Source organism: Gadus morhua, chromosome 15 (genome assembly GCF_902167405.1).
Source record: "Gadus morhua chromosome 15, gadMor3.0, whole genome shotgun sequence".
In the NCBI taxonomy this organism is placed as follows: domain Eukaryota; kingdom Metazoa; phylum Chordata; class Actinopteri; order Gadiformes; family Gadidae; genus Gadus; species Gadus morhua.
This window is the reverse complement of record NC_044062.1, coordinates 20819629-20843981: the sequence shown is the minus strand read 5'-3', so window position 1 is coordinate 20843981 and position 24353 is coordinate 20819629. Positions and strand designations below refer to the sequence as shown.

At 43.7% G+C, this 24353-nt stretch overlaps 2 protein-coding genes and 1 long non-coding RNA gene across 3 annotated transcripts; 2 read left to right on the top strand and 1 right to left on the bottom strand.

The window, feature by feature from the left end:
* Positions 1 to 2163: 2163 nt before the first annotated feature.
* On the top strand, positions 2164 to 4362 carry LOC115560042 (uncharacterized). Its single transcript, XR_003979670.1, has 2 exons — positions 2164 to 2395; positions 3222 to 4362. It is a non-coding gene; the product is annotated as an uncharacterized LOC115560042 (long non-coding RNA).
* A 4915-nt stretch (positions 4363 to 9277) lies between these two features.
* LOC115560462 (uncharacterized) lies at positions 9278 to 11072 on the top strand. Its single transcript, XM_030379892.1, has 4 exons — positions 9278 to 9513; positions 9701 to 9985; positions 10137 to 10256; positions 10698 to 11072. Exons 1-4 carry the CDS (start codon positions 9378 to 9380, stop codon positions 10943 to 10945), a joined length of 789 nt encoding a protein of 262 aa, XP_030235752.1. The 5' UTR covers positions 9278 to 9377; the 3' UTR covers positions 10946 to 11072.
* Positions 11073 to 11152: 80 nt separating this feature from the next.
* Positions 11153 to 13215, bottom strand: LOC115560461 (protein ANTAGONIST OF LIKE HETEROCHROMATIN PROTEIN 1-like). The gene is made up of 2 exons (XM_030379891.1): positions 12805 to 13215; positions 11153 to 12184 (listed from the first exon to the last, which is right to left on the bottom strand). Exons 1-2 carry the CDS (start codon positions 13086 to 13088, stop codon positions 11287 to 11289), a joined length of 1182 nt encoding a protein of 393 aa, XP_030235751.1. The 5' UTR covers positions 13089 to 13215; the 3' UTR covers positions 11153 to 11286.
* Positions 13216 to 24353: the final 11138 nt, after the last annotated feature.

Sequence of the window (24353 nt, the reverse complement as noted above, 5' to 3'; positions counted from 1 at the left end):
CCTACAATAAATAGCAGCTATTATTCTAAGGGCAGACTACTTGTCATTTTAGCTGACTTAAAACTTAAAAGTCAGCTAAAATGTGAGTATCCTTAGTTTAATGTCTGCTAATATTGTAATGCAGTCAATCAAAATATTCAAAATCTGTTTACATAAATGTTATTATCATGCTGGCAAGCAGTATGGAATGTTAATCATTGCATTATCTCCAATTATACCATTGTCTGGGTGAATACTTGATTCTGATTGGCTGGAGGGTGTAGGTTAAAAAGTGTTAATTTACCCCTAGGAAAGACGTTGACCCTATGGCCACGTTGCTTGGCAACGCCTGCATACAGGAGATATTAAATGGTCTGCTCCACTTGTAAAAATAATGTAGGCTTTTTGTACATAGGCAGGCTATTGGATATCATGTGAATGGTAATGCAAACGATCTTTTCAGTTTAATCATCAAGTGCAGGCTGTAATTATTTTAGCTACAGTAGCGGTAGCTGCTAGGCTAAGTCTTGGGAAAGTGTAGAGGAAGGCATATACCTTTCTTGGTAAAAAACTGGGTGACGAACTGTCGACCGCTTTGAGCTCTTTCCTCTCTCTCTTTCCTCTCTTTCCTCCCCTGACAACCTGACTTCTTAATTTCACCGACCGGGATACACACAAACTGACTTTAGACTGCTAGTTTAAGATACTAGCAGTCTGCACTTGCTTCACAACGATCTGCCTGGCTGCTACTTTGCTCTGCAGTAGCGTAAGACTTGGGCTGTACCAAATAATGACAAATGAGAGGGGTGATAATAGGGTGAAGACTTTATAATGATTTTTGTAAAAATGGAGAAACAAACCACAACAAAACAAGGAAACAAACCACCTTAATTTGATGATTTAATCCGAAAAGGGGGGGGGGGGGGGGGGGGTGGAGCGATTATTTTTTATTTATTTTTTGGCTCTAGGGGGCCCCCCCCGTGGCCCCCAAACAATTGCGGGGCCCCAGGCAGTTGCCTGGTATGCCTAATGGGATGCGGCGCCTCTGCCCATAAGGACGTCCCTGCCAGTGACTCCAAACCAGTATTTAATTGTAGAAGCAAACCCTAAGAATAAGACACACCACGTTTCATGGTATTTGAGTGCTTACTCTATTTTATATCAATATTAATATGCAGGAATTATCATATTTCTTTCAATAGCTTCCATGTCATGTGACCCAGTGACTCCAAACCAGTATCCAATTGACCCTTCGCTAAGCCACGCCCAAAAACCGCCCTAGGCCAATCGTAGTTTAGCAACGGTAACTAAGCGCGGAGGACCTGACAAACTTTTGTGCTAAGTGAAGATGCCGAAGCACTGTGCCTATGGGTTGTGCAAAACGGACAGCCGATACCCAAAGAGTTTGGAGGGTGGTGTTGTTTTTTTTCCATTCCCGAAACCCAAAACTCAATACGAGAAATGCCGTGAGTGGATCAAAAAGTGTGGGAGGCCCCAATCACAGATGAATGTCTCGACGATAACCAAGAACACTTACATTTGCTCCAAGGTAAGAACAAGCTAAAGTTATCAAGTTATCAAGTGAGCTAAATCATCTCAGTATTGCTTGAATATAATTACGGTCCTTTGTTCACAATGCATATATTTTAACGTAAAAAGAGACTATAAGATACTGTTGAATGTATTTTGGCACTTTGTTAAGTGTCCAACATGAAGACAAGCTAATGTAATAAGTAACAGTCCCCGTTTTTCGCTTACAAAGATTAAAACATTACACTGTTTTGCAGGTGTTTACATGTCTGAACTGATCATGTCCCCGGATTTTATCTCAGAAATATGGTCACCTCATAATGTAATTAAGCTAGCGGATAGTTAACTCATCTCAGTATTGCTTGCAAATGATTACGGTTCTTTGTTTAGAATGCGTACATTTTAACGTAAAATGAAATGATAAGAGACAAGATGCAGGCTCGCTTTGACATACTGTTCAATATATTTTAGCATTTTGTTAATGGACAGCCGACACACGACTTCCCCAATCCCATTGCTGCTCTGCCGGGGTCAATTCGTACGCGGGAGCATCAGGGGGGTTGCCGGAGGTCTCCACGGAAAAGGTACGCAAACTTACAGGTTCACTAGTCACTTATGAGACGCTCTCACATCTGTTTAAAACGATGTTCTTTATTAGGTAGTGAAATTATTACACAATACAGCATGCATACTTCATATGAAATGTATTTATTAATTATTGAAAGAAAATGATCATAACCTCAAGAAAACAACTGTGTAATCAAGTAACTAAACTAAACCTGTGTTCAACTGATTGTTTACAGAATCAGGTGTGACCAGCCGGAAACGAACACCTCATTCTCCACCGAGGACACATCACTACAGTGTGACTTGACCAACAACAGCGGTAAATTTAAATGGGGAGGAAGAAACTAAAGAAAAACAAATCTAGATTGTTTTTAATGTTACACCACTTTTCCACATCAAAATGTATCCTCTGTAAATGGTAGTCCTCCTCACACATCACAAAAAAGTCACACCAAGGCATGCCTGTAAGTCCCAGCTGCCCTATTATCTGATAGTAGTAGGCGTGGGTCTCCTTTAACCTTTGACTACCATCTGACTGTTTTTGGAGATAGGGACGGACATTCTTGGCAGCTGCTCTTTGATGGACATTTTATTTCAAGAAGGCCAAAGCTTGTACCATCTTTGACCCTCCTATCTGGGGATGTGCCGAGGTGTGGAGCATTGGGATTAACCACAAAGCCGACAGGGGAAACTAGATTGCCTGTTATTACTGTATACTTCTGCGCTGCCTCGGGCTCAAGTTCTACCCCTCGCCTCATTGCCTTGGTCTGCTTACCTGAGGTGGCCTTGAGCCTAACAGCCAAAGCACCGAAGTCGGCCCTCCTAGAACAAATACACTTAAATACACTTGATGTGAGTCGTGGAGCCCTTGCAAGATGCCAGGTTTTATTTGCATCTTGTTGTCTGGTCTCTCTTTCTAGGGCTGCAGACTGGGATAGTGTGATTGCTAAGACATCTAGACTACACATGTCTTTCTCAGACAGCACAAAACAATAATTTGAGGGCTGTGCTGGCAGAGGGAAATCTGGGAAGTTATATGAAGTAGATGAAGTAGATGATGGTCCTGGAGGGTCAATGAGAGGAAGCTGTAAAACATAAGAAAATAATAAACATTAATCATTTCTCTTTATTTTTGTCATTAACAGAAGATCTCGACAACCAAGAGGAACCGAGTCTGCAACCAAGCCGTGAAGCCAACCAAGAGGAATTGAGAACTCTTCAGGATGCATTAACTGCACAAAAGCAGGAGATAATTAGTCTGAGGGTTAAGCTTGAGGCAAAGGACAGGGAACTCCACCTTCAGAAGTGCACAGACTTAAACCCTGAGATATTGAACATAAGCCATGTGCCTGATTATTTCAAATACTGCACAGGTTTTACCTATGACCAGTTTAATGTCTTGTGTAATTTGTTTTCCATTCCAACTGACCCAGATGCACCACAAACACACATTCCACTGACATATAAAAAGATTGATAATGAGATCTTAAAACTTACGCTGCGCAGTCAATTGTTACTGACACTGATGAAATTTAGACAAAATTGGGACCACAAAGATTTGGCATTCCGCTTCAAGATTCGTTTACAAAGTGTCAGCACTTTGATAAACTCCTGGGTGGACTATATGTTTGAAATTCTAGGGAAATTGTCTGTTTGGCCACACAGGGACGTTATTCCAGAGAATATGCCAGCTAAATTTACAGAACTTAAAATTGAGAAACCTAGTTCACTAGTGTTGCAGAGTCAGACTTACTCCACCTACAAGTCTACAAACACCCGTAAGTCTCTGGTGGCATGTGATCCACGAGGTGCCCTCATTTATGTGTCTGCCCTCTTCACTGGATCCATTTCAGACAAGGAAATATTCAATAGGAGCAACATCATTGATGTTTTGAAGGGGTGTGTTCAGTGTGGCTACCTAAATGTAGGAGATGGATTGATGGTTGATAAGAGTTTCCTAATAGAGAAAGAAGTTGAGGAGATTGGCTTGAAACTTAACATTCCACCTTTTGCAAGAGCAAACAGACAGATGCCACATGCAGATGTTGATCTGACAAAAAAAATAGCCAAGCACAGGGTCCATGTTGAAAGAGCTATTGCGAAGATACATTTTTTTAAAATTGTGTCAGGCAGAATCCCCATTTCTCGGCTTGGGAACATAAATCAAATATGGTATGTTGTCAGTATGTTGTCTAACTTTCAGCCACACATCATCAAATATTAAGGTTTGTGTGGAGAACAGCTAGGGGGTCATGATGAAAAATAAAGAATATATACTGTACTATACACTGCCTCATCTCATTCATTTACCTGGCTTAGACCACTTCCTAGTGAGTATTTCTCTCCTCCTACAGTTATGTGAATAGGGGGCCTGTTCACCAAGTAGCTGATAGGTGTTCCTGTCTGCCTTTTGAGAAGCGCAATTTTCTCCTCTGAGACGTAACTGAGACGGTCCTGAAAAACAATTCCCTATCAATGCAACGGTAGGGCTTTCATGTGCAGAAGTCTGTTGTGCATCCTACTTGGAAACCTTAGATCCCTAATGTTCAAAGTACCTGCTTCCTGAAGAGCGACAATCAATTGGCCGCCGCTTACGACTTTCGGTAGCTTTAGCCACAACTACAGTTGAAATTGGTACAGCCCTGATCTTGCTACCCTTTGGCTTGTGCCACTGCTGAGGTAGGCTTGTGCAAGATGACGTGCTCGGCTCATAATCTCTTGCTTTAGATATAGCCAGGTCCAAGGCATATACCAGACCTACTACGTGTGAGCAGTAGCCTGCGGCGCTAAAAAATAAAAGCGGGAGAATTAATCTTTGCCAAAGTGATCAGACGTCTTGGTGCTATTTAACAACACGTATGTACAGTTTAAGCTGTTCGATTTATAATTATTAGAAAATCACTTACCCTGCTGTGCAAGAACATTGCTGCTCCTTGATGCCTCCAGTAGTAGCGCTAATGAGTAGCAAGTGAGGTGTCTCTGTTTTCAATTGCGACCTATATTCTTTGGCCTCAATATTTATTTCCCCATTGTCTGACTTCGCGCAGATGTCATGAATGTATCCCTCAAAAGCATACTGAAGCCCCTTTTGCCTTGTTCTTTCAGAGATCTCCCCTGAACTCCAGAAATTAGCTATTATCTCTCTCGGGACGTCAGATAACGGTACATACATCATTAAGTTTAATGAGAGAGGTACGAAAGCTTGTCAGGCGTAGCAACAGTAGTTAAGGGGGGCGGGGCTAAGCGAAGGGTGAATTGTAAAAGTAAACCCTAAGAATAAGACACACCGCTTTTCATGGTATTTTTGTGCTTCCTCTATTTTATATTAATATTAATATGCAGGAATTATCATATTTCTTTCAATAGCTTCCATGTCATGTGACCCAGTGACTCCAAACCAGTATCCAATTATAAATCTAAAGCCTAAGAATAAGACACACCCCTTTGTATTGTATTTTAGTGTTTCCTCTATTTTATATGAATATTAATATGCAGGAATTATCATATTTCTTTCAATAGCTTCCATGTCATGTGACCCAGTGACTCCAAACCAGTATCCAATTGTATTACTAAACAGGTTCTGATTTAATAAAGAATTATAATAATGAATAAAATAACGCTAAGAGGTTCACATATTTTCAAGCAGCAATTTGTGTATGTCTATTATTTATATATATACTGTATATAGTAGAGCTGTCAGTTAAACGCGTTATTAACGACGTTAACGCAAACCAATTTTAACGGCGTTAAAAAATTTATCGCGCGATTAACGCAATTGTTTTATTTAAAAAATATATATATATTTTTTTTTTGGCTCAAAACATAGAAGCAGTAGCCTGACTGCTATGTTCAAAGCAGTCGTTTAATTGCACTATAGGCTCTTTTTTTTTTATCGTCCTGTTTTGATCAGTATATACCAATGTTGTTATCAATAAAAAATCATTTGCACAAGGCAAGCCGATGCACTTCACCATGTTGATAAGATAATTAAAATGAGAAGAATTAATGGACAAAAAAATCAAGGGATATTTAGCATATAAAAATAATTTTCGATTAATCGTGAGTTAACTATGACATTAATGCGATTAATCACGATTAAATATTTTAATCGCTTGACAGCTCTAGTATATAGATATATCGATACATAATAGCATATGTATAAGGCTATATATGTGTTTCACCATTGCTGGAGGAAGCAAGATATGTAATAATTATTACCATCATTAGGTGGCGATAATGCACCTGAACTTGAAGGAAAATCACATAGAATTTCGTAAGAAGAAGGCAGTCAGACTTACTGAAAATGGTCCGCTTCAAAAAAGGCCAGAGAAAAAGAGCTACAGACCTTTGGCAAAAAGCTGGTGGTAGGGATGTTGTTCTCAGGTCCTTTATTGATCATAGATTTTAAGTAAATGTTACATCTGAGCAGTGGTCCTCAATTACACTTGCCTTGGCAAACACCACAAAAGGCAAATTCCACAACTGGTTAAGGGTCATCTGGGATGAAGACAGAAGAGGAGTCCGCACAGAGTTGCTTCATGCAGGTAGCCCTACTGTTCTTAATTTACTTTGTTGAGCCCCCAGAGGCTGTGAAGTGTTAGTCTATTTTTTTGTCAGGCTACATCTAAGTACAGCAATTTGAATATAATTAATGAATTTCTGTCACTGTAGAGCAGTTTCTCAAAGTGTTTGCCGTGACGCATGTTCTAGGGTTTATGATTAGTGCATGATCATTGTTCCGTGCACTTTCCTTCTATCCTTCATTCTCATGTCTCTTGTTTTTCTGTCTTTATTGATGTAATACTTTTTTACTGTTACTGTTTTTATCTGTTAAGTATATTTTTATCTATGCATTGTATGGTGACCTTTGGTGTCATGAAAGGCGCCCTCAAATACAATTAATTATTATTATTCTTGTTATTATTATCTATTGTCATATTGTCATTTATACTTTATGACTGTTACGTATTTTAAGTACATAAGCTGCTCCCACATAGCCATTAGGAAGCAGGATCGAACACACAAGCTGCATTACCCTCACATAGCCACTAGGAAGCAGGATCGAACACTTAAGCTGCAATAACTACTCCAGCCACAGATGGCACCACCTTTAGACAGGGGCGGAGCTATTACGTCACATAGGCCATGCCCACTTGACGGGAAAAGGCGCGTGTTTGAGTTGGAGAAGACAGAGGCTGCATCCGAATACTCATACTTGCATACTATATAGTATGCATTTTGTAGTATGCGAAAAATATAGCGCGTCCGAATACTCAGAATGCATTCTGTAGTACGGAAGACGTTTCCGAATGCGTACTACCGCCAAAGTAAACCACGGACCTCACTACGCTATCCCACAATGCAACCGGAGTCTGGTAACAAACAAAGAAGAGATGGCTGACCCGACACCACCAACAGCGGCTCCCGCAAATTTCGAAACATTGAAATGTAAGTACAACATTGAAATGTAAGTACAAGTATTAAATGTTTCTTTAATCGGTCATTATGAAAACTGTGCTGTCTTTCTTGTCATGGTAAGGTCAACCCTTGATCTGTTTTTCAGGCTAAGGTAAATGCTACGTGTTAGCAGCTATCTATCGACAATAATAACGTAATTTCAGGTAGTAAACTAGTGCCGTTTTGTTAGTCCATCGTAGCTTGTGTTTGCTGTGGATATAACATTTATGTTGGTTTATATGATGGCTTAACGATAGGTTACGATTGTTAAATGCGTGTTGCGTTCATACTACAGTCTCGGCATCTGTGCAAGCACGCGAGTGCCTTGCACAGATTACGTGCCTCCTTCCCTCCTTCCCTGTGTCAAATAGCTCAGGGATTGATCAGGGGAGGGAATAACGAAAGGGAATAACGAAAGAACAAGGGCATTGTGCGGTCGGGCGGGATTACAATAAGGAGTAGAAAAATATTAATTGAGAGTGGGAGAGATATCAACGTACCAAGTGCCAATATGTTTTGAACTGGTAGTCAATAAACTCACCAATGAATTACTTTGGCTGAATATCTGATTTGTCATTATTTGCTTGGACGCAGGGACTGACAAGGACACCCGCCAGTTTATAGCCTGGCGGGCAGCTAATGCAATGCTATTCACGGAAGAAATCGGCGAAGGATGGCTTTGAGTACATAAAAGTAAACATATGTTCGAAGACTTTGGTTAAATATTGTTGTTTTATCCTGTGCTCATTGTTTTTGTCTCTCTTCTGCAGACAATTTATTAAAGACAAGGGGCTGGGGGGGAAGATATCCACCCAGCAGGTGAAGAGGAAGTGGGAAAACCTCACTGCAAAATACAAAGTACGTTTTTGTGCTTCTACATCAAAGATCATGCTAAATGTGCTAGGACTGCATAATTTTAAGATATCATGCTTCTTGGTAATGTTCCATAGGACTTGCGCAAGCCCCAGTCGGGGGTTGGCACTGAGGACGGGAAGGCCACAGCGGCGTCATGGAAGTGGTACAGTGAGATGGACGGTATTCTTGGACAGAAACCATCCATCTCACCCCCGGTAGTGATCTCTTCCTCCGGCCAGGGCGCCGCTGTGGCCACCCCGTCCTCGGTGCCATGCACCTCAGCAGATGACACCATCACCCCGCCACCAAATAAAAGGCACTCGTCAGGTGCCGTTACAGGGTTGAGGGAGCTCAGGGAGAGAAGGGAGCGGCAGGACCTGGAGAGAGAGAGAGGCTAGAGAGCAGGAGGAGAGGCTTAAGGTGCGGCCACACCAGACGCGTATCTCGCGTACTTCGCGTATGAAATCGCCATTTTCTCCATAGGGAACCATTGGTTTACGCGCGTATTACGCATATTAAGCAACATTTTACGCGCGCATGTGGCGCGTATATTTACGCGCTATACGCGCGTATATCGCATACATTTCAGAAGAGTTCAAAAAATTGAACTTTTTACACGAAGTACGCGAGATACGCGTCTGACGAGACACGCATTGCCCAATCAGCGTTGAGCTTGACCCGACGTCACTGGCAGAGAGTAGTGAGCTTGGACAGAAGCATACGGCTGACATCTTTCTTTTTTCTGTGTGGAAATAGTAACATAGTTACGCCATTAAATGCTTTTATGGAAACATTTCTAGCGAGAAATGTGCATTTTACTTTCATAATGTTCACTCGGTGAATGTGAAGGATGTTTGGTTTGATAGTTATGACGAAGAGGGAACGCTCCGTTCACTTGCATGGACAGAGTCTCTGGTTACTAAGCAACCTCAACGTCTTGGCGGACTATTTCTCTGCTGATCAACACTACAGACACTACACGAACAGAAATGGAGGTCGATCAACATATCATCGTCGCCGTGTGCGGCCGTCCTGTCCTGTACGACACCACGATGGTGTCGTACAGGGACAGGAACAAAACAGAGAGGGCGTGGGTCGACGTGGCAGAGGATATTGGCGTTCCTGGTAAGATCAGTGAATAATGTGTGTGGGTATTTTGCTTGGCTTCAGCTATCAGTTGTGTTCTACTATGAAAAAAGTTAGCGCCGGTTAGCGGTAGCACCAGTTAGCAGTAATATTAAGTGATACTACTACAACAGACTGTCCCGCTTGTCAGGTTACACAACTTAATATGTATATATGTTCTTGTCAGTGGACGTATGTCGCAGGAGGTGGAAGTCACTCAGGGACAGGTACATGAGATACAAAAAGAATGAAAAGGAGGGAAAAAAGAGCGTGTCAGCGGCAGGGAGAGTGGACACGTGGAGATTTGCTAGGGTCCTGTCCTTCCTCGACCCCTTTGTCACCCCGAGGGAGACCAGCAGCAATTTACCTCTGGGGGCAGAGGAGGTTGAGGGGGACGGGGCTCCAGAGACTCCACTGTCAGGGGCAGGAGAAGATGAGGAGCTTGAGCAGGCAGCAGCATCGCACAATACAGGTTTGTTGACAAGTGAAGACACGTACAGCTTCTGTATTATGGCCACAGGAACGATTTACAGTGCGGCACGATTCTGTCTATCTTTAATGTGCAATATAGATATATATCATCCAAGCAAAAAAAAAACAAGTCTTCTTTCTCAATAACATAGACCAGCCCAGCAGTGAGTCTGATGTAGAGGACGCTGATGCTGCTCCTGCTCCTGTCCCTGCCGTTGGCCCTTCCCATGTACCTGTCCCTGAGGCTGCCCCTGCCCCAAGACCACAGGGCGGTATGTACAGGACAAAGATGTATAGCATTAATTTCAGGGGTTCAACTATGTTTATGGCTAACCGTTTAAGCTTTAACTGATAAGAAGACGGTTTATGGATTACTACTAGTGCCGTCAAGCAATTTAAAAAATTGATCAAATTAATTACAGGCTCTGTGATTAATTCATCTAAATTAATCGCATACCTATACGACACTTTTATGCTCGTTTATAAACAGCTGTATAGCCTACCGTTCGTTTCTCTCCCATCTCTCTCTCGTAACTTCTTGATACTCCCCTGATTAATTAATCGAAATGAACGCGTTCATTTGACAGCCCTAATTACTACTATAAGTTAAAGTTACAACACTTCAAACCAAACACGCATGCATGTTCAACAGGCTTTTCACTTGTGAAGTATTGCACTAACTTACAAATGATGGTGTTTTACATTCCATACAGCGACGAAGAGGAAGAGAGCAGCCAGGGTACCGGAGGGGAATACTGTCCAGACAGCCATCCTCCAGGCCCTGCAGAGGCATAATTCTGTGCCTACCCCTACCCCCCTTTCTGGGAATGAGCACTTTGCCATGGGCCTAGTTCCTTCCCTGGATAGATTGCCACCTGAAGTACTGGAGTACGTTAAATTCCAAATCCGTAAAGTCATATTTGACCAATCTAATTTCACCGTTCAATTGGAACCTATTTAAGCTTATTAGCTAGTGGTGGTGACAATCTCTCCAGGGAAAGAACTAGGCTGATGTCACTGTTAACTGTTCATTTGTTATTGTTCTGTTCTGTTTATATTATATTGTTCTATGTTATTTTTATTATTTATACTTTTATAATTATTTTTTAAATAAAATATTTCTCACAACTCTTCTCTCAATATATGATTTTAAGTTCTAGCATGCATGGACACAAATATACATTTTTAATAACACTACTTAATTGAACAATTTTAAAAACAATTTAATAATAATGAAGGAATCCCTTTTGTTTTGTGTGGGTGGCTCTTAAAAGAGCCGTTTTGGGGTTGTTGTGCACTGCACTATACGATGGTGTCATGCCACGAGACGGTCCCTTCTGCAGAGAAGTAGGAGGTGAAGGTCTCGCGGATCCGGATGGCCTCTCTCCCGGCGTTGTTGGCAGCCACTCTCCCCAGCCCTGGCAGAGGCAACACCACACCAACAGGGAGGCAATCTCTCACTTCTGCTGTTGGTGCTGTTCTGCGGAGGAGGTTGTGGAGCACACAGGTGGCCTTGACGCATCTCTCCGCCAGCTCAGGACGGACCTCGATGACCCTCCGGTAGATCCGCCACTGGGAGGAGAGGATGCCGAAGGCGTTCTCAACCACCAACCGAGCCCGGGACAGTCGGTAGTTGAACACGCGCCGCTCTCGGGGGAGGATGCGTCCGGGGAATGGCCTCATGAGGTTGGTCCGTAGCGGAAAGGCCTCGTCCGCTACAAACACATGAGGCAGGGGTCCTCTCTGCGCAGCCGCTGACAGTACTCTGTCAGCAGGGAGCTTGAGATCGCCAGCTCGGAGGGCCTGACCAAACACCGAGTTGGCCAGAATTCCTCCATCACTGGTTCTCCCATAGCCCCCCACATCGATGATGCGGAAGCACTTGTCTGCGTCGACAACTGCCAAGAGAACAATGGAAAATGTTCCCTTGTAGTTGAAGAACTGCGAACCGGAGTTCGCAGGGGCCTTCAGAACAACATGCTTCCCATCGATGGCACCGCAACAGAGAGGGAAGTTCCACTGCTCCTCGAACTGCTGCGCAATCACCCTCCAGTCCTCGGTAGTGGGCACAGCCATGAACTCCTCCACCAGGCAGTCCCATATAGCCGTCACCCCATCGGACACGATGGAAGCCACGGTGGAGGACCCGACCCGGAAGCTGGTGGCTATCGTCCGGAACGAATCGCCAGTAGCCAGGAATCTGCAACACATGAATAATTTATTTTAGCCTCATTGAGAATTTTTGTTGTATACCAAATATGTAGGCCAATTATCTCACTGATATCACTGCACAGGTATATGTCTTGACTAGTGTTTACAGTGGATTTGCATCAGCTTATTTTACTTTCAAAAACATGACAAGGAGGTCAAGAATGAATATTTTGGAGCCATGATGCATTTATTTATTTTGTTTATATAAAACTCTGGTGACATGCATGTATATGAAGATTTGCGTTTAGGTTGAAACCATAGATAATAAATAAAAACACTGTTGAAACACTGGGTGGAGCATTGACAGGAAATGCATAGCAGGTAGGTGCAAGAGGGGAAACAGATGTGCAAAGCAAACTGCTTTATCACCATGTTGTCAGCACGCTTTCGTTTGACTTGTGTTGAATTTAACCCAATGAATATTGACTGATGTCACAATGGCCTATGCTCCCCCGTTCTTAGTTGAGCATAGTGCACGATGCTTGAATAAATGGGTATGCACTATCGGAACACGCCCCCGAACAATTTCTCTCCCGTTATGTATATAGTTTTTGACTACAGAATGTGCTGATTGTTATAGAGTAATTAGGCTATGAAACCGCAACTTACCGGAGACAGACAGACAGGCGCTCCGCAGCTGATATGGAGCGCCTGTAGTTGGTGTCCTGACGGGAGATCCTGGCACCAACCCGGGCTAGCAGGTCATCGAACTGGGCCCGACTCAGTCGAAAGTACCGCTGAAACCGGCCGTCATCCAGGTGGAGTTCTTGGAGCAAGTGGTGTAGCCGTCTCCGGAGGATGTTGTGCACCCAAACACGACGGCGTTTGCGTTTGCGACGCTCCTCGGACTCCCACAGCAAATAAAGCGCAGCGATGGTGCCGATATCAGCCATGTTTCAGAACAAAAGAAAATAGCGGGGGGGGGGGAGTTTTTGGCGGGCTCATCTAGGCGAGTGACGTAGGCGCGTATAGCGCGTATAGCGCGTATTGCGCGTATGCGACCATTTTTGACACAAAATGGTCAAGCAACATTTTACGCGCGTATCTCGCGTAAAAAGTACGCGAGATAAGCGTCTGGTGTGGCCGCACCTTTAGGAGACAGCTGGGTGAGAGGGAGGAGCGAAGAGACAGAGAGAGACGTGATGCAGAGGAGCGGAGGGAGCTGCAGGCGAGAGAGATGGAGGAGAGGAGGGACAGGGATGCAAGAGAGAGGGAAGAAAGATTCCTCCTCTTGTTGGAGCGAATGAGGGAAAGAGAAAAATAAAGAAATAAATAATCTTTGAGAATTTTTCAGTGTATGTGTTGATATTTTGCTCAAGCAATCAACAGTTTATTTACTCCTTTCCGAGTCCAATACAATAAACAAACCAATACATCAATTATTGTCCATATTATAAATAAATAGCAGCATATATACAAATAGATGGCAGTATAAATATCACATCTCTACGTGTGTGTCCACCCAACCGCACACCAACCAACGACAGAAAGAAAAGGCCAAGATCTGCAACACACCGACCTGAATAGCCGCAGCAGCACTAACATACCAAGCGACAACATAACTAGGGTCGGCTTAGCTCAGGAGGTAGAGCAGTTGACTTGTAACCGGATGGTTGCAAGTTTGATCCCCAGCTCCTAGCAGAGTGTTGATGTGTCTCTACGCAAGACACTTAACCCTAATTGCTCCTGATGAGCTGGCTGTCGCCTTGCATGGTTGACTCTGTCGTCGGTGTGTCAATGTGTGTATTAACCGATGTAAGTCGCTTTGGATAAAAGCGTCTGCTAAATGTAGAACTGATTGAGAACTGATTGAGAATTATTAAACAATGAATCACTGGCTTTATCTTACAGATAGTCGTGCCCGTGAGGTGCTGCCACACGAGGCCCAGCAGCAACAGCAGCAGCCAGGATCGCACGTGCATCATCCCCTCGCCTTGTCTCAATGACCCTCTCACCTGCAGGACCATCATTGTCACGCCCATGGTCATCCTCCACAATGTCTGGCTCAACAAGGTCTCCATTGGCAACACAGACATTGTGCAGGATGGCACAACATGTGACCACGTAAGGGACAAAAGTGGGGCTGACCTCCAGTGCCTTAAAGAAAATGGACCGCCACCTCGCCTTCATCATCCCGAATGCCCTCTCAATGACATTTCTCGCCCGTGCGTGCTTACGATTGTAAAGGACAGGGTCTCGGACTGGTTCCCTGTAAGGGGTCATTATGCAAATTGGGCTCGTCAAACACGGATACCCACCATCCCCAAGGATGCACCGGCCCTCAGGTGGGTACAAGGCCTCATAAAAGACCGGACTGTTCCTCAGCACCCTTGAATCGTGGACAGAACCTGTGAATCCAACAAAGACATCGATGAACCTGCCTCGGTGGTCACAGATGGCCTGCATCTGGATTGAATGGAAGAGCTTCCGGTTGAAGTAGCAGGCTCCATCTGCTGCTGGGGGCTTCACACGAATGTGGCAGCCATCTAATAATAATAATAATAATGCATTTTATTTATAATGCACTTTATATTCAAGAATCTCAAAGTGCTTCAGAGAAAAAAAATACCAAAAAAACTATTAAAGAGGGGGAACCTCAAAGAAAGTTTAGCTAAATGCTCTTTTAAAGAGATGGGTTTTGAGGTTCCGTTTAAAAAGAGCTGTAGTCTGTGGAGCCCTCAGGTGGTCAGGGAGGGCGTTCCATAGTCTAGGGGCAGCAGCAGAAAAGGCCCGATCACCCATGGTGCACAGCTTCGTATGTCGGGTTTGGAGGGTGTGAGTGGATCCTGAACGGAGTGTACGTGAGTTTGTCGGGGGGGTGAGGAGTTCCTGAAGGTAGAGGGGGGCAAGTCCGTAAAGGCACTGGTGGGTGAGGAGGGAGGCCTTGTACTAAATTCTGAGTGAGACAGGGAGCCAGTGCAGTGATTTCAGGATGGGGGTGATGTGGTCATGCTTGCGCACCCTCATCAGGACCCTGGCAGCACTGTTTTGAATGTATTGGAGCCTCTGGATGCTCTTGCCAGGGATCGATCAATGAGGAGTGCATTGCAGTAGTCCAACCTGGAGGAGACAAAGGCATGGACGAGCTTCTCTGCATCAGCCAGGGTGAGTGATTGGCGGAGTTTGGCGATGTTCCTGAGGTGGTATAAAGCTGTCTTACAGAGGTGTTTGATGTGGGTGTCAAAATTAAGTTGTGGGTCCATTTTAACACCGAGGTTGGTGACGGATGTGGAAAGGGGGATGTTTTTGCCAGAGAAGGTGATATTGGTGATGGTGGGGGAGCGGAGCTGATGTGGCGTGCCAACAAGGATGGCTTCCGTTTTATGGCTGTTAAGTTGTAGGAAGTTGAGCTTCATCCACGCCTCTATCTCCTCCAGGCAGGTGGTCAGTGTGAATGTTGGCAGAGGGGCAGAAGAAGTGGGGGTTGTCCTGATGTAGAGCTGTGTATCATCAGCATAGCAGTGGTAAGACAAACCATGCCTGCTAATGACACTACCCAGGGGGAGCATGTACAGTGAGAACAGTGTGGGGCCCAACACCGAGCCCTGGGGGACACCGCAGGTGACGTTGTTGGTGTGTGATTTTGCTTTGCCCAGGGCAACGTGCTCAGTTCTGTCAGTGAGGTACGAGGTGAACCAGTTCTTTACATTTCCTGATGCAGGCGGTGAAGGAGAATATTGTGGTCAACCGTATCAAAAGCAGCTGTTAAGTCCAGGAGGATGAGGAGAGATGGGGAGCCGGTGTCTGCTGCCATCAGGAGGTCATTTGTGACCCTGACCAAGGCTGTTTCTGTACTGTGGCCATAGCGGAAACCAGACTGGAATTTTTCAAACAAGTGATGTTGTATGAGGTGATCCTGGAGTTGTGCTGCAACTGTTTTTTCCAGAACTTTTGACAGAAATGGGAGATTTGAGATGGGCCTGTAGTTGGAGAGGACTTCTGGATCAAGGGTAGGTTTTTTTAATGTTGGTCTGATGACAGCAGTTTTTAATGCAGATGGGATATGGCCGGCCAGGAGGGAGTGGTTAATGATATTGGTGATGAGTGAAGAGACAGCAGAGATGTTGGCCTTCAGCAGAGCTGTAGGGAAGGGGTCTAGTGCACAGGTGGATGGCTTCATTTTCCTTCGCAAGCATTCCCCACTGCCACATTGAATGCTTGCGAACCAGCCGATGCCGCAAAGCCATTCCCAACTTCCTCCAGGTCCTGGGGATGTCCAACTACCCTCCGGAGAATGCCCACAATAGCCATGCATGTCCGGTGTACCATGTCGAAGACCGTGGGCCGTGGGATGTCGAAAGCCCTCGACACCACTGGATAAGTGGTAGCATGGGCAAGCCAATAAATGAATACCAACACGTTGATCTCTATTGGCCAACCATGGTCCGAGTCAGACCCCAGCATTGCAATAAGGGCTGTGATGGTCTCCCGAGACAAGCGGAGATCTCGCTTGAGGTCTCCACCATTGTAGTAGAGACGAAGGATGGGCACATGCAGATTAACCTCACGATAGGATGTGGGATTTCCACCTTGAGCCTGTAGATAGACAAAATGAATGATAGAATAATTGTATTTAATTTTTTTTCAACATGTACGTTATTTGTGTGTGTGTGTGTGTGTGTGTGTGTGTGTGTGTGTGTTCAATAGAAAAGGAAAAATTAACTTCAATCATCTTTTTCACGGAGTAACAAATAACTGTAAATGTATTATTATTCCAAAAAAATGACTTACCAAATATGATGCATATCCACATATATACATCATAACCTGCCGATAAGTCGCTCTACGAGATGACCGACGACGACGCCTTCTAGCAGCGATATCCATTTCAAGAGCCATTCGCGTAGAAAGAGACATTTTTTATTTAATAGCAACGATAACAAGACGGAAAACAGGTAAATTTTGCCGCCATCTGGGGGGAGATACGTCATCTCCAAACATCCGGTGGAGTTTCGGCGGTGTTCGGAAGCGTTCGGAGGCATTCTACGCATAGCTGTAGACCGTATTACACAGTCAAGTGTAGTATGGTCAAGTAGTAGACAGCGAACAGAAATAGTATGTACTAAGTATTCGGATGCAGCCAGAGACTATAGGTAACCGCGGAGAGAACCGGGCTTAAGCCCGGGGCTTGAAGCTCACGATATTGTCCCTCACACGCGTTGGATACAATTCCCTCCCTTAAGCTTCATAGTTACCATACCGAAACATGCCTACTTTAACAAATAAAGTGAGTTAAAAGCGACCAAGGATTGGACCACTTTCTTCAAGAAATAATGCAAGAATGACTCAATTTACAAATTAAATGGTGTAAGTATCTTGTTAGCCATATCTCCACTATAACCAACAATGTCCTAATTTTTAGAAAAGAAAAGGCAGAGAACAAGACGAAAGGGTACTGAGCAGGATGGAGTAAGGGACAATAAGAAAGATGAAGGGGAAGAGCAGACACCATCAAGTGAAGAAGACAGGGACAGTACAGATGGTAGAGACATGTGTAGACTGTCTGATACAGAGACTGTTGAGGACAGAGAAGGTCCTGAAAATAACAATACACAGACCAAGAAAAAAAAGAGAGGACCCCAGGGTACTGAGCAGGATGGGGAAAGTTTTAGCAAGAAAGGTGAAGAAGAGCAGACACCATCAAGTGAAGAAGACAGGGACAGTACAGATGGTAGAGACATGTATATGTTGTCTGATCTAGAGACTGTTGAGAACAGAGAAGGTCCCGAAATAAACAATACACAGACCCAAAAAAATGAGAGAAGGATTTCAGGCTTCTGAGCAGGATGGAGAAAGTTTTAGCAAGAAAGATGAAGAAGAGCAGACACCATCAAATGAAGAAGACGAGACAATGCAGATGAAGAAATAGATATTGTTCAGACTGACAGTGACAGTGTAAAAGAGAGCAGAGAGGAATGTCAGGAGACTGTGGACCAGACTAAGAAAAAAAGTTAAAGTAGGAAAGGAAAATAATCAAAATGCACTAAATCAGATCAACAAACAGGCTTCAGAAGGTGCAAAGCAGGGCCAAAAGTTTTCAGAATTACAATCACTAGAAAACAATGGAACAAATTAAAACCAAAACATGGGAAGAAAAGTCTTCGTCCCCCATGGACTGATGTACTGTATGAGACATACAGTTGCTTTCAAGTATCAGCATGTGTAGACAAGTTACAGCCGTAAAATAAAATCCCCTTTTTCCGTGCCTCAGCACACTGTACATTTGGAGGATGCAAGGCTGTCTACAGTTTTTTTTAAAAAAAGCAGGCCAAAATCAACGGATAAAATAATGTTTTAAAGTTATGCGCTTTGGTGAAGTCAGACACCGTAACAACCAAAGAAAATTTAGGCCAGCCAAATACCTACGAAGAGGAAAGATTGCTAAATCTGTAAGCAATGGTGTCCGCAATTATTATTACAGCATGTTAAAAAACACACCTGTGGAAGAGTATCATGGCTGGTAATGTCACTAGAAGCCTCACCAAGGATGTCTTAAAGAAAATTTCATCTGAGGTTAAAAAGAGTGCAAGGCTCCATGATGTTGTAATGCTTGAACTCATGCTTACACAAAAGGTCATTAAAGAGAGCAGCAGTCATGCATCCTCAAAAGGCTATCTTCAGCGCCTGAAAATTGATCCATTTGCTGTACATTTACTTACTGATACTGGAATCAATATTTTAGCTGAACATTTAAAGCAAACACCCACCGCCCTCTTCCTTGATGCTACAGGTGGTGTGGTGCAGAAAATCCCTGACCAAAACAAAAGAGTATTGTATTATGCTCTAGTTTTGCCAGGCATGGGCAAGGATAAGCCTCCTTTGCCCGTCACAGAACTATAACCAACAGCCATTCCATTCTATCCATTTCCTATTGGCTAATGGAATCCCAGAGGAATTTGTCATATACAACAAAAAGACGAATAACACAGGTTGAGACTGATTATAGTTGGGCTCTAATTAACAGCGTGCTTCTGTCCTTCAACAAGGAGAATATTTCAATGTACCTCATCAAAGCATTTGGAATAGTGTCTGGACAAACTGAACAGATTCCCAAGTTCACTGTGCTGCATCTGTGCTCTGCACATATCAGGAAGGCTGTGTCACAAGCATTTAGCAGGAAAACAGGAGACATGGGCATACAAGAATATGCAACATTCAGTTATGCTTTCCTCCTGAACTGCACAAGTATGCAGGTGGCCCATGAGGTTTTTGTGTGTGTGCTTTTTGATGCAGAGGAGTACACTAGTTTGGTAAAACAGAGCAAAACATAGCTCGACAAGTGTGTTTTGAAAATCCAGGACATAAAGCTGGAAGACAGCGGACATGTAATGGGAGAGGAGGAAAGCAACAATGAGAAATCTGCTAACAGTGCTGTTGGAAAGTCCCCTTTTACACATGCTTTTCAAGTCAGGCGTGACCAAGCCCAGTGTGACATCCTATCAGAAGATGCTGTTGGCATAAACAACCATCACCTCTGTCCTGGTGTCATCAAGTGCTGTTAAAAAATTATATGGGGTTTTCCCATTGTGGGGTCGTTTGTTGCTTGGGGATCTGTGACGGCATGGGAAATGCACAACCATCAAAACAAATGGAAGAGAAAAAAACAGGGATACCAACTGCCATGTTGAACTCTGGTTTGGTTTGGTCAAACACTCTATCCTGTTAAAGAAAAAGTACCTGAGACCTGCAGAGTTCATATCCAAAATGTTTGCCTCAATGCAAGGAAGGTATGTAGAGCACGTTGGGCAACATAATCTGCCAATTCAGATTCTGGATAAAACAGTTACAATAAGTTCTCGCAGGCCAGATGAGGCGGGACAGCTCTACTGGTCCGTCAAAGTCTAAGTCCAAGTACTTCAATCCACCAGGAAAACTATCAAAACCCCAGGAGCCTTCATGCCAAAAAAGTGAAGAAAAGAAAAGAGGCTCAGGATCAACAAGTTACAGATGCACAGGTACTGTAAATATTGTTTTGCACTTAATGTGTTTAAATGGTTCTTTAGATACATAGATATAGTATATATTTCTTTGTTGTGGCAGTATCAGATTCAAATAAATGTTATGTTCAAATAAGTTATTTGTTACTCTACTCTACCAAAATTCAAGCTTCGTTGGTTGCATGACTTGGAGCGGAAGGTCTTGGCAAAGGCAACTCTGCTGGCAGAGTGCCGGAAACTTCTCCCCGAGGAAGAGCAGCAACAACTAGGTACCAGCGCCGCCAAGACAACACGGCGCCCGGGTTCTAACAAAGAGGATGAATTATTTTCCTTTGCAGAGAATGAGGAGGACACCTATTCCACTGCTGAAGCTGAAGTAGCCGAGTTCCTCAAATCAGGAGCAACCGGGATAGACTCTCTGAATCCATTTCCAATGATAAAGAAACTCTCTTAAACTTAATGCAGCAGTGCTCCAGTGGAAAGACTCTTTAGCCTGGGAAACCTGATTCTCTCTCCAAAGAGGAACAGGCTGTCAGATCACAAGTTTGAGAAGCTTCTCCTCTAGAGGTACAATCATTGGTTTGAGGGCTAGGAATGTTGATGAGCTGATATGATGATGGCATGTAATTCTCCCCACGGTGCTCCACAAGGTCAAGCAGGTTCATATTAAGTTAAATTTCCGTGTGTGTGTGTGTGTGTGTGTAGGGTATCTGCAGGTTTCAGCAAGTCAAATTTAAGACTTATTAAGACCTTTTTAATACCACCTTGAATGAAATTTTAAGACCTTAAACCCGCAATGGTGGGGGGGATCCCGCTGTATTACAACCCAAGCATAGCATGTGTGTCACTCAATGAGACTCATTCAAGTTTACTTTCTGTCTGTTTATTGAACATAAAGTGATACTCCAGGGCTCCAGACTAACTTTTTCCTTGGGTGCACTGGTGCGCCTAAATTTTTAATTTGGGTATTTATGGTGCACCCAAGTTTTGAGTTGTTGAGAGGGGGGGGGGGGGGGGGACAGCGTCTGGGCCCCCGGGCAGTCGATATTTACGCCACTGATAATAATATTTTCACCATTAAATAAATGCCTTCAGTAAGACCTGGGGGGTATACCACGAACCTCGTTGAACATACCCAGGCTTTCTTGGGAAAACCTGGCTCGACAGAGCCGCAACTCGCAATCACAGTTAAATTGTACCACGACGCTCACTTTAGATCAAATTAGTTGAACCAGGTTTTCCGCTTTAGGTTCAATGCGCGTTCACATAGAAGGGGCGTTTCTCGCGTCATTTGACTCACCTTATGCAAAATAAATCGCGCAAGAGCGGTGTATTTCATCCAAGGCGAGCAATGTATTATTATGAACTCCTACGAGGAATTCAAAGTTCAAATCACAGCCAAGGGGAACACGGTTGCCCATAATATGGCTAGGGTGGCGTGCTGGCAAAAATAGCCGACCGTGTTAATTCGTCCGTGAAAAGATTCTGCATATTGTCTAAAAAATATTATGTATCATCATCCCTTTTACCCCCATATATGTGGGGCCCCATGAATCGCGAGCCCAAGTACCAGGAATGCACTTGATCTCCGACCCAATATCGGACGTGCACGTCAAGTTGCTTGCTTTTAGTGGCGTGGTTCAACGTCTCAAACGTCAAAACAAAATCAGCCTTGTTGACGCTGCAGATTAGCTCATTTCGGATGAAAGGCGCTAGTCCGAAGCGAGTTATATACGCCGTTTTGTCCCTTCCAGCAGTAAAGGTGCTCGCGATTTGAGAGTCAGGGAACATCAAACCGAAGAGATCTCCTATCCCCTCATTCGAGTTGTAGGACTGGTGCTTGACCACTGTGTTTAGAATCCACAACACCTCCGCTTTCAGTGTTGGTGTCGCACCAAATGCTACCCTCAGGTCAATGCTAGCAGCGCGGACCGTCTGCGGCGGTGGCGCCGGGGCAGAGATGCAAAACGTAGAAATGGCTGGGGTCTGTGTGTGGCTCCTGGCAGAGGTTTTATGTTTTTGGCTCTGCATATGGCTGACGACAGCCTTAAACCCCATGGTGCCGAGCTTGAATGTAGGCTACTTTTGCACGGAATGCATCTGGCCTGTTCTGGGTTGGCAACGGACGCTAGCCAACCTCGGAAACGGACGTCTTCCAGCCAACTGACGTTGAACTTTTTTGCAACCCATTGTTGCAGACTAGCTAGCAAGCGCGCAGACATACGTTTATATATGCAGCTAGCAAGACAGTAGCCTCTCTACATCTCCTTCCCGAAAAGTCCCGCGAGAAAAATAAAAAATTAAATAGCCCTGCCCCGACAAATTTAAGACCTCCCGAGTTATACATTTAAGACCAGCATATGACATTTTTGACGAATTTAAGACTTTTTAAGGCCTTAAATTTAGAAAAATGAATTTAAGACTTTTAAGACCTCAGCAGACACCCTGGTGTGTGTGTGTGTGTGTGTGCTACAGACAGACTGATGATGGAGATGTATGGACAAAGACTGATAGACTACTAAAGCACTTTATTGACCATTATTGATTTAATCAGTTGTTTCATTTATCTTAACGGCCAGAGTGGAGGAAATATTATTTTTGTTAAACATTAACTATGTTTATGAGGCTGAAAGTACTTTTTATTTATTTAGTTTATCTTTGTGAGGCTGAAAATACTTTTAAGTTTGCCCATCATTATTGATGATGAGGTCTCCAGTTGGTGGAGTTTAGCAGTTTTGAGTTAAGGTTACAAAGAACGGATAAACCTCACTGTGTTTACATTGTATACATCTATTGTATCAGTTTTGCTAAATGGTCTGAGGCACAGTTTAATTTTTGCACTGCCAAACCTATACTTTGTACCAGTTTCAAAACATACTGTATATTGTGTTTTGTTGATCCACTGCTTCATCGTAGTGCTACCGGGTACAATGATCAAATTTTTACATTTGTTTTGTCAAACACTATGCCACATCAACCCCAAAATAATGTGTGTGCATTTGTAGAGGTTTGGAAACAGTTGGAAACATGGAAATATTTCATTCATTTGCACTCCCACTACTACACTGCTATGGCACGTTCAGGTCACTAGGTGGCGCATTGCGCTTGTGGTCCCTAGCTATCCAGTTAGGGAGGCAACACATTAATAAGATAATTTAGAGAAAAAAAAAAGTTACTTTCCCTAGTAACTAGTTACCTTGAATGTAACGAGTAACTTAAAGTAACTGAGTACTTTTGAAAGAAGTAACTAGTAACTGTAACTAAGTTACTCATTTAAAGTAACTTGCCCAACACACTGCGGTCTCTCTTCATTATCCACCGTTGTGCGGTGCACCGTGCGGAACCTTGGGGCTAGCCTGGACCCTCTGGGAGGTGAGGAGTCCCACTGTATCCTGGTGGGGGTTCAGAGGGTTCCTGTGATTTTTGATGTCCCTCACCTTCTGAAATCAATCAGGAACAACCTGTTCAAACATGGTCTACAGGTAAGCACAGTAAACAAAGCAATCACAATTGCAAGGACTCATACTGAACATACAAGATATCATAATGATTCACATACGTATTTATTTACATCCTTAGACACAAGGAAAAATGTTCTTTGGAAGCACATCAGCCAATTCTATGAGCTGGACAAGCTCCACACTATTCGAATGGCCCCGAAGCTAACTGATAAGCACATTCTGCTGCCAGCATTTTCAAAGATTTCAGTTTGGATACACAGGTGTTTAGCCACACTGTCTCTGCTGGTACATTTTTCATCTTCTCAAAAACTTTTCTTCGATAACTAACTGCAGATTGTAATGTGACACTGACCAACTATTCAATTGTCGTATCTGTTGTGATCCAGGCATTTCTGCGATGATAACAATGCAGACAGCCAGCAGAGGCAAAAGATACAGCTGACTGTGTAGCCAAATTAAATCACCTTTTTGATGTGCTAAATTCCAGGTAATTATGAAAAAAAAAATAGTACCTTAACCCCTTAACGCCTGGTGTCACAAATATGCAACAAACTGTTTTAGTCAGTCAACCAGCCGAGATAGCATCTGCATTCCCCCAATGCCGGTTAGTGCATATTCGCTACGGACCTAGGAACCTTCGCAGTTGTTTCCCGTGGGACCGCAAAGTGACGGACCTGTTAACTCTTTACGCACAAGGATACATCCGGTTATGCTGCTCACGATAGGAGTTGGGGATGTTCAATCCTGTGATAATTTTAAG

Coding starts and splice junctions, on each gene's coding strand:
- LOC115560462 (XM_030379892.1), top strand. CDS start 9,378: ATGGAGGTCGATCAACATATCATCGTCGCCGTGTGCGGCCGTCCTGTC. Junction 9,514..9,700: donor AGAGGATATTGGCGTTCCTG/GTAAGATCAGTG, acceptor TGTTCTTGTCAG/TGGACGTATGTCGCAGGAGG. Junction 9,986..10,136: donor AGCAGCATCGCACAATACAG/GTTTGTTGACAA, acceptor TCAATAACATAG/ACCAGCCCAGCAGTGAGTCT.
- LOC115560461 (XM_030379891.1), bottom strand. CDS start 13,088: ATGGCTGATATCGGCACCATCGCTGCGCTTTATTTGCTGTGGGAGTCC. Junction 12,185..12,804: donor CGCCTGTCTGTCTGTCTCCG/GTAAGTTGCGGT, acceptor CATGTGTTGCAG/ATTCCTGGCTACTGGCGATT.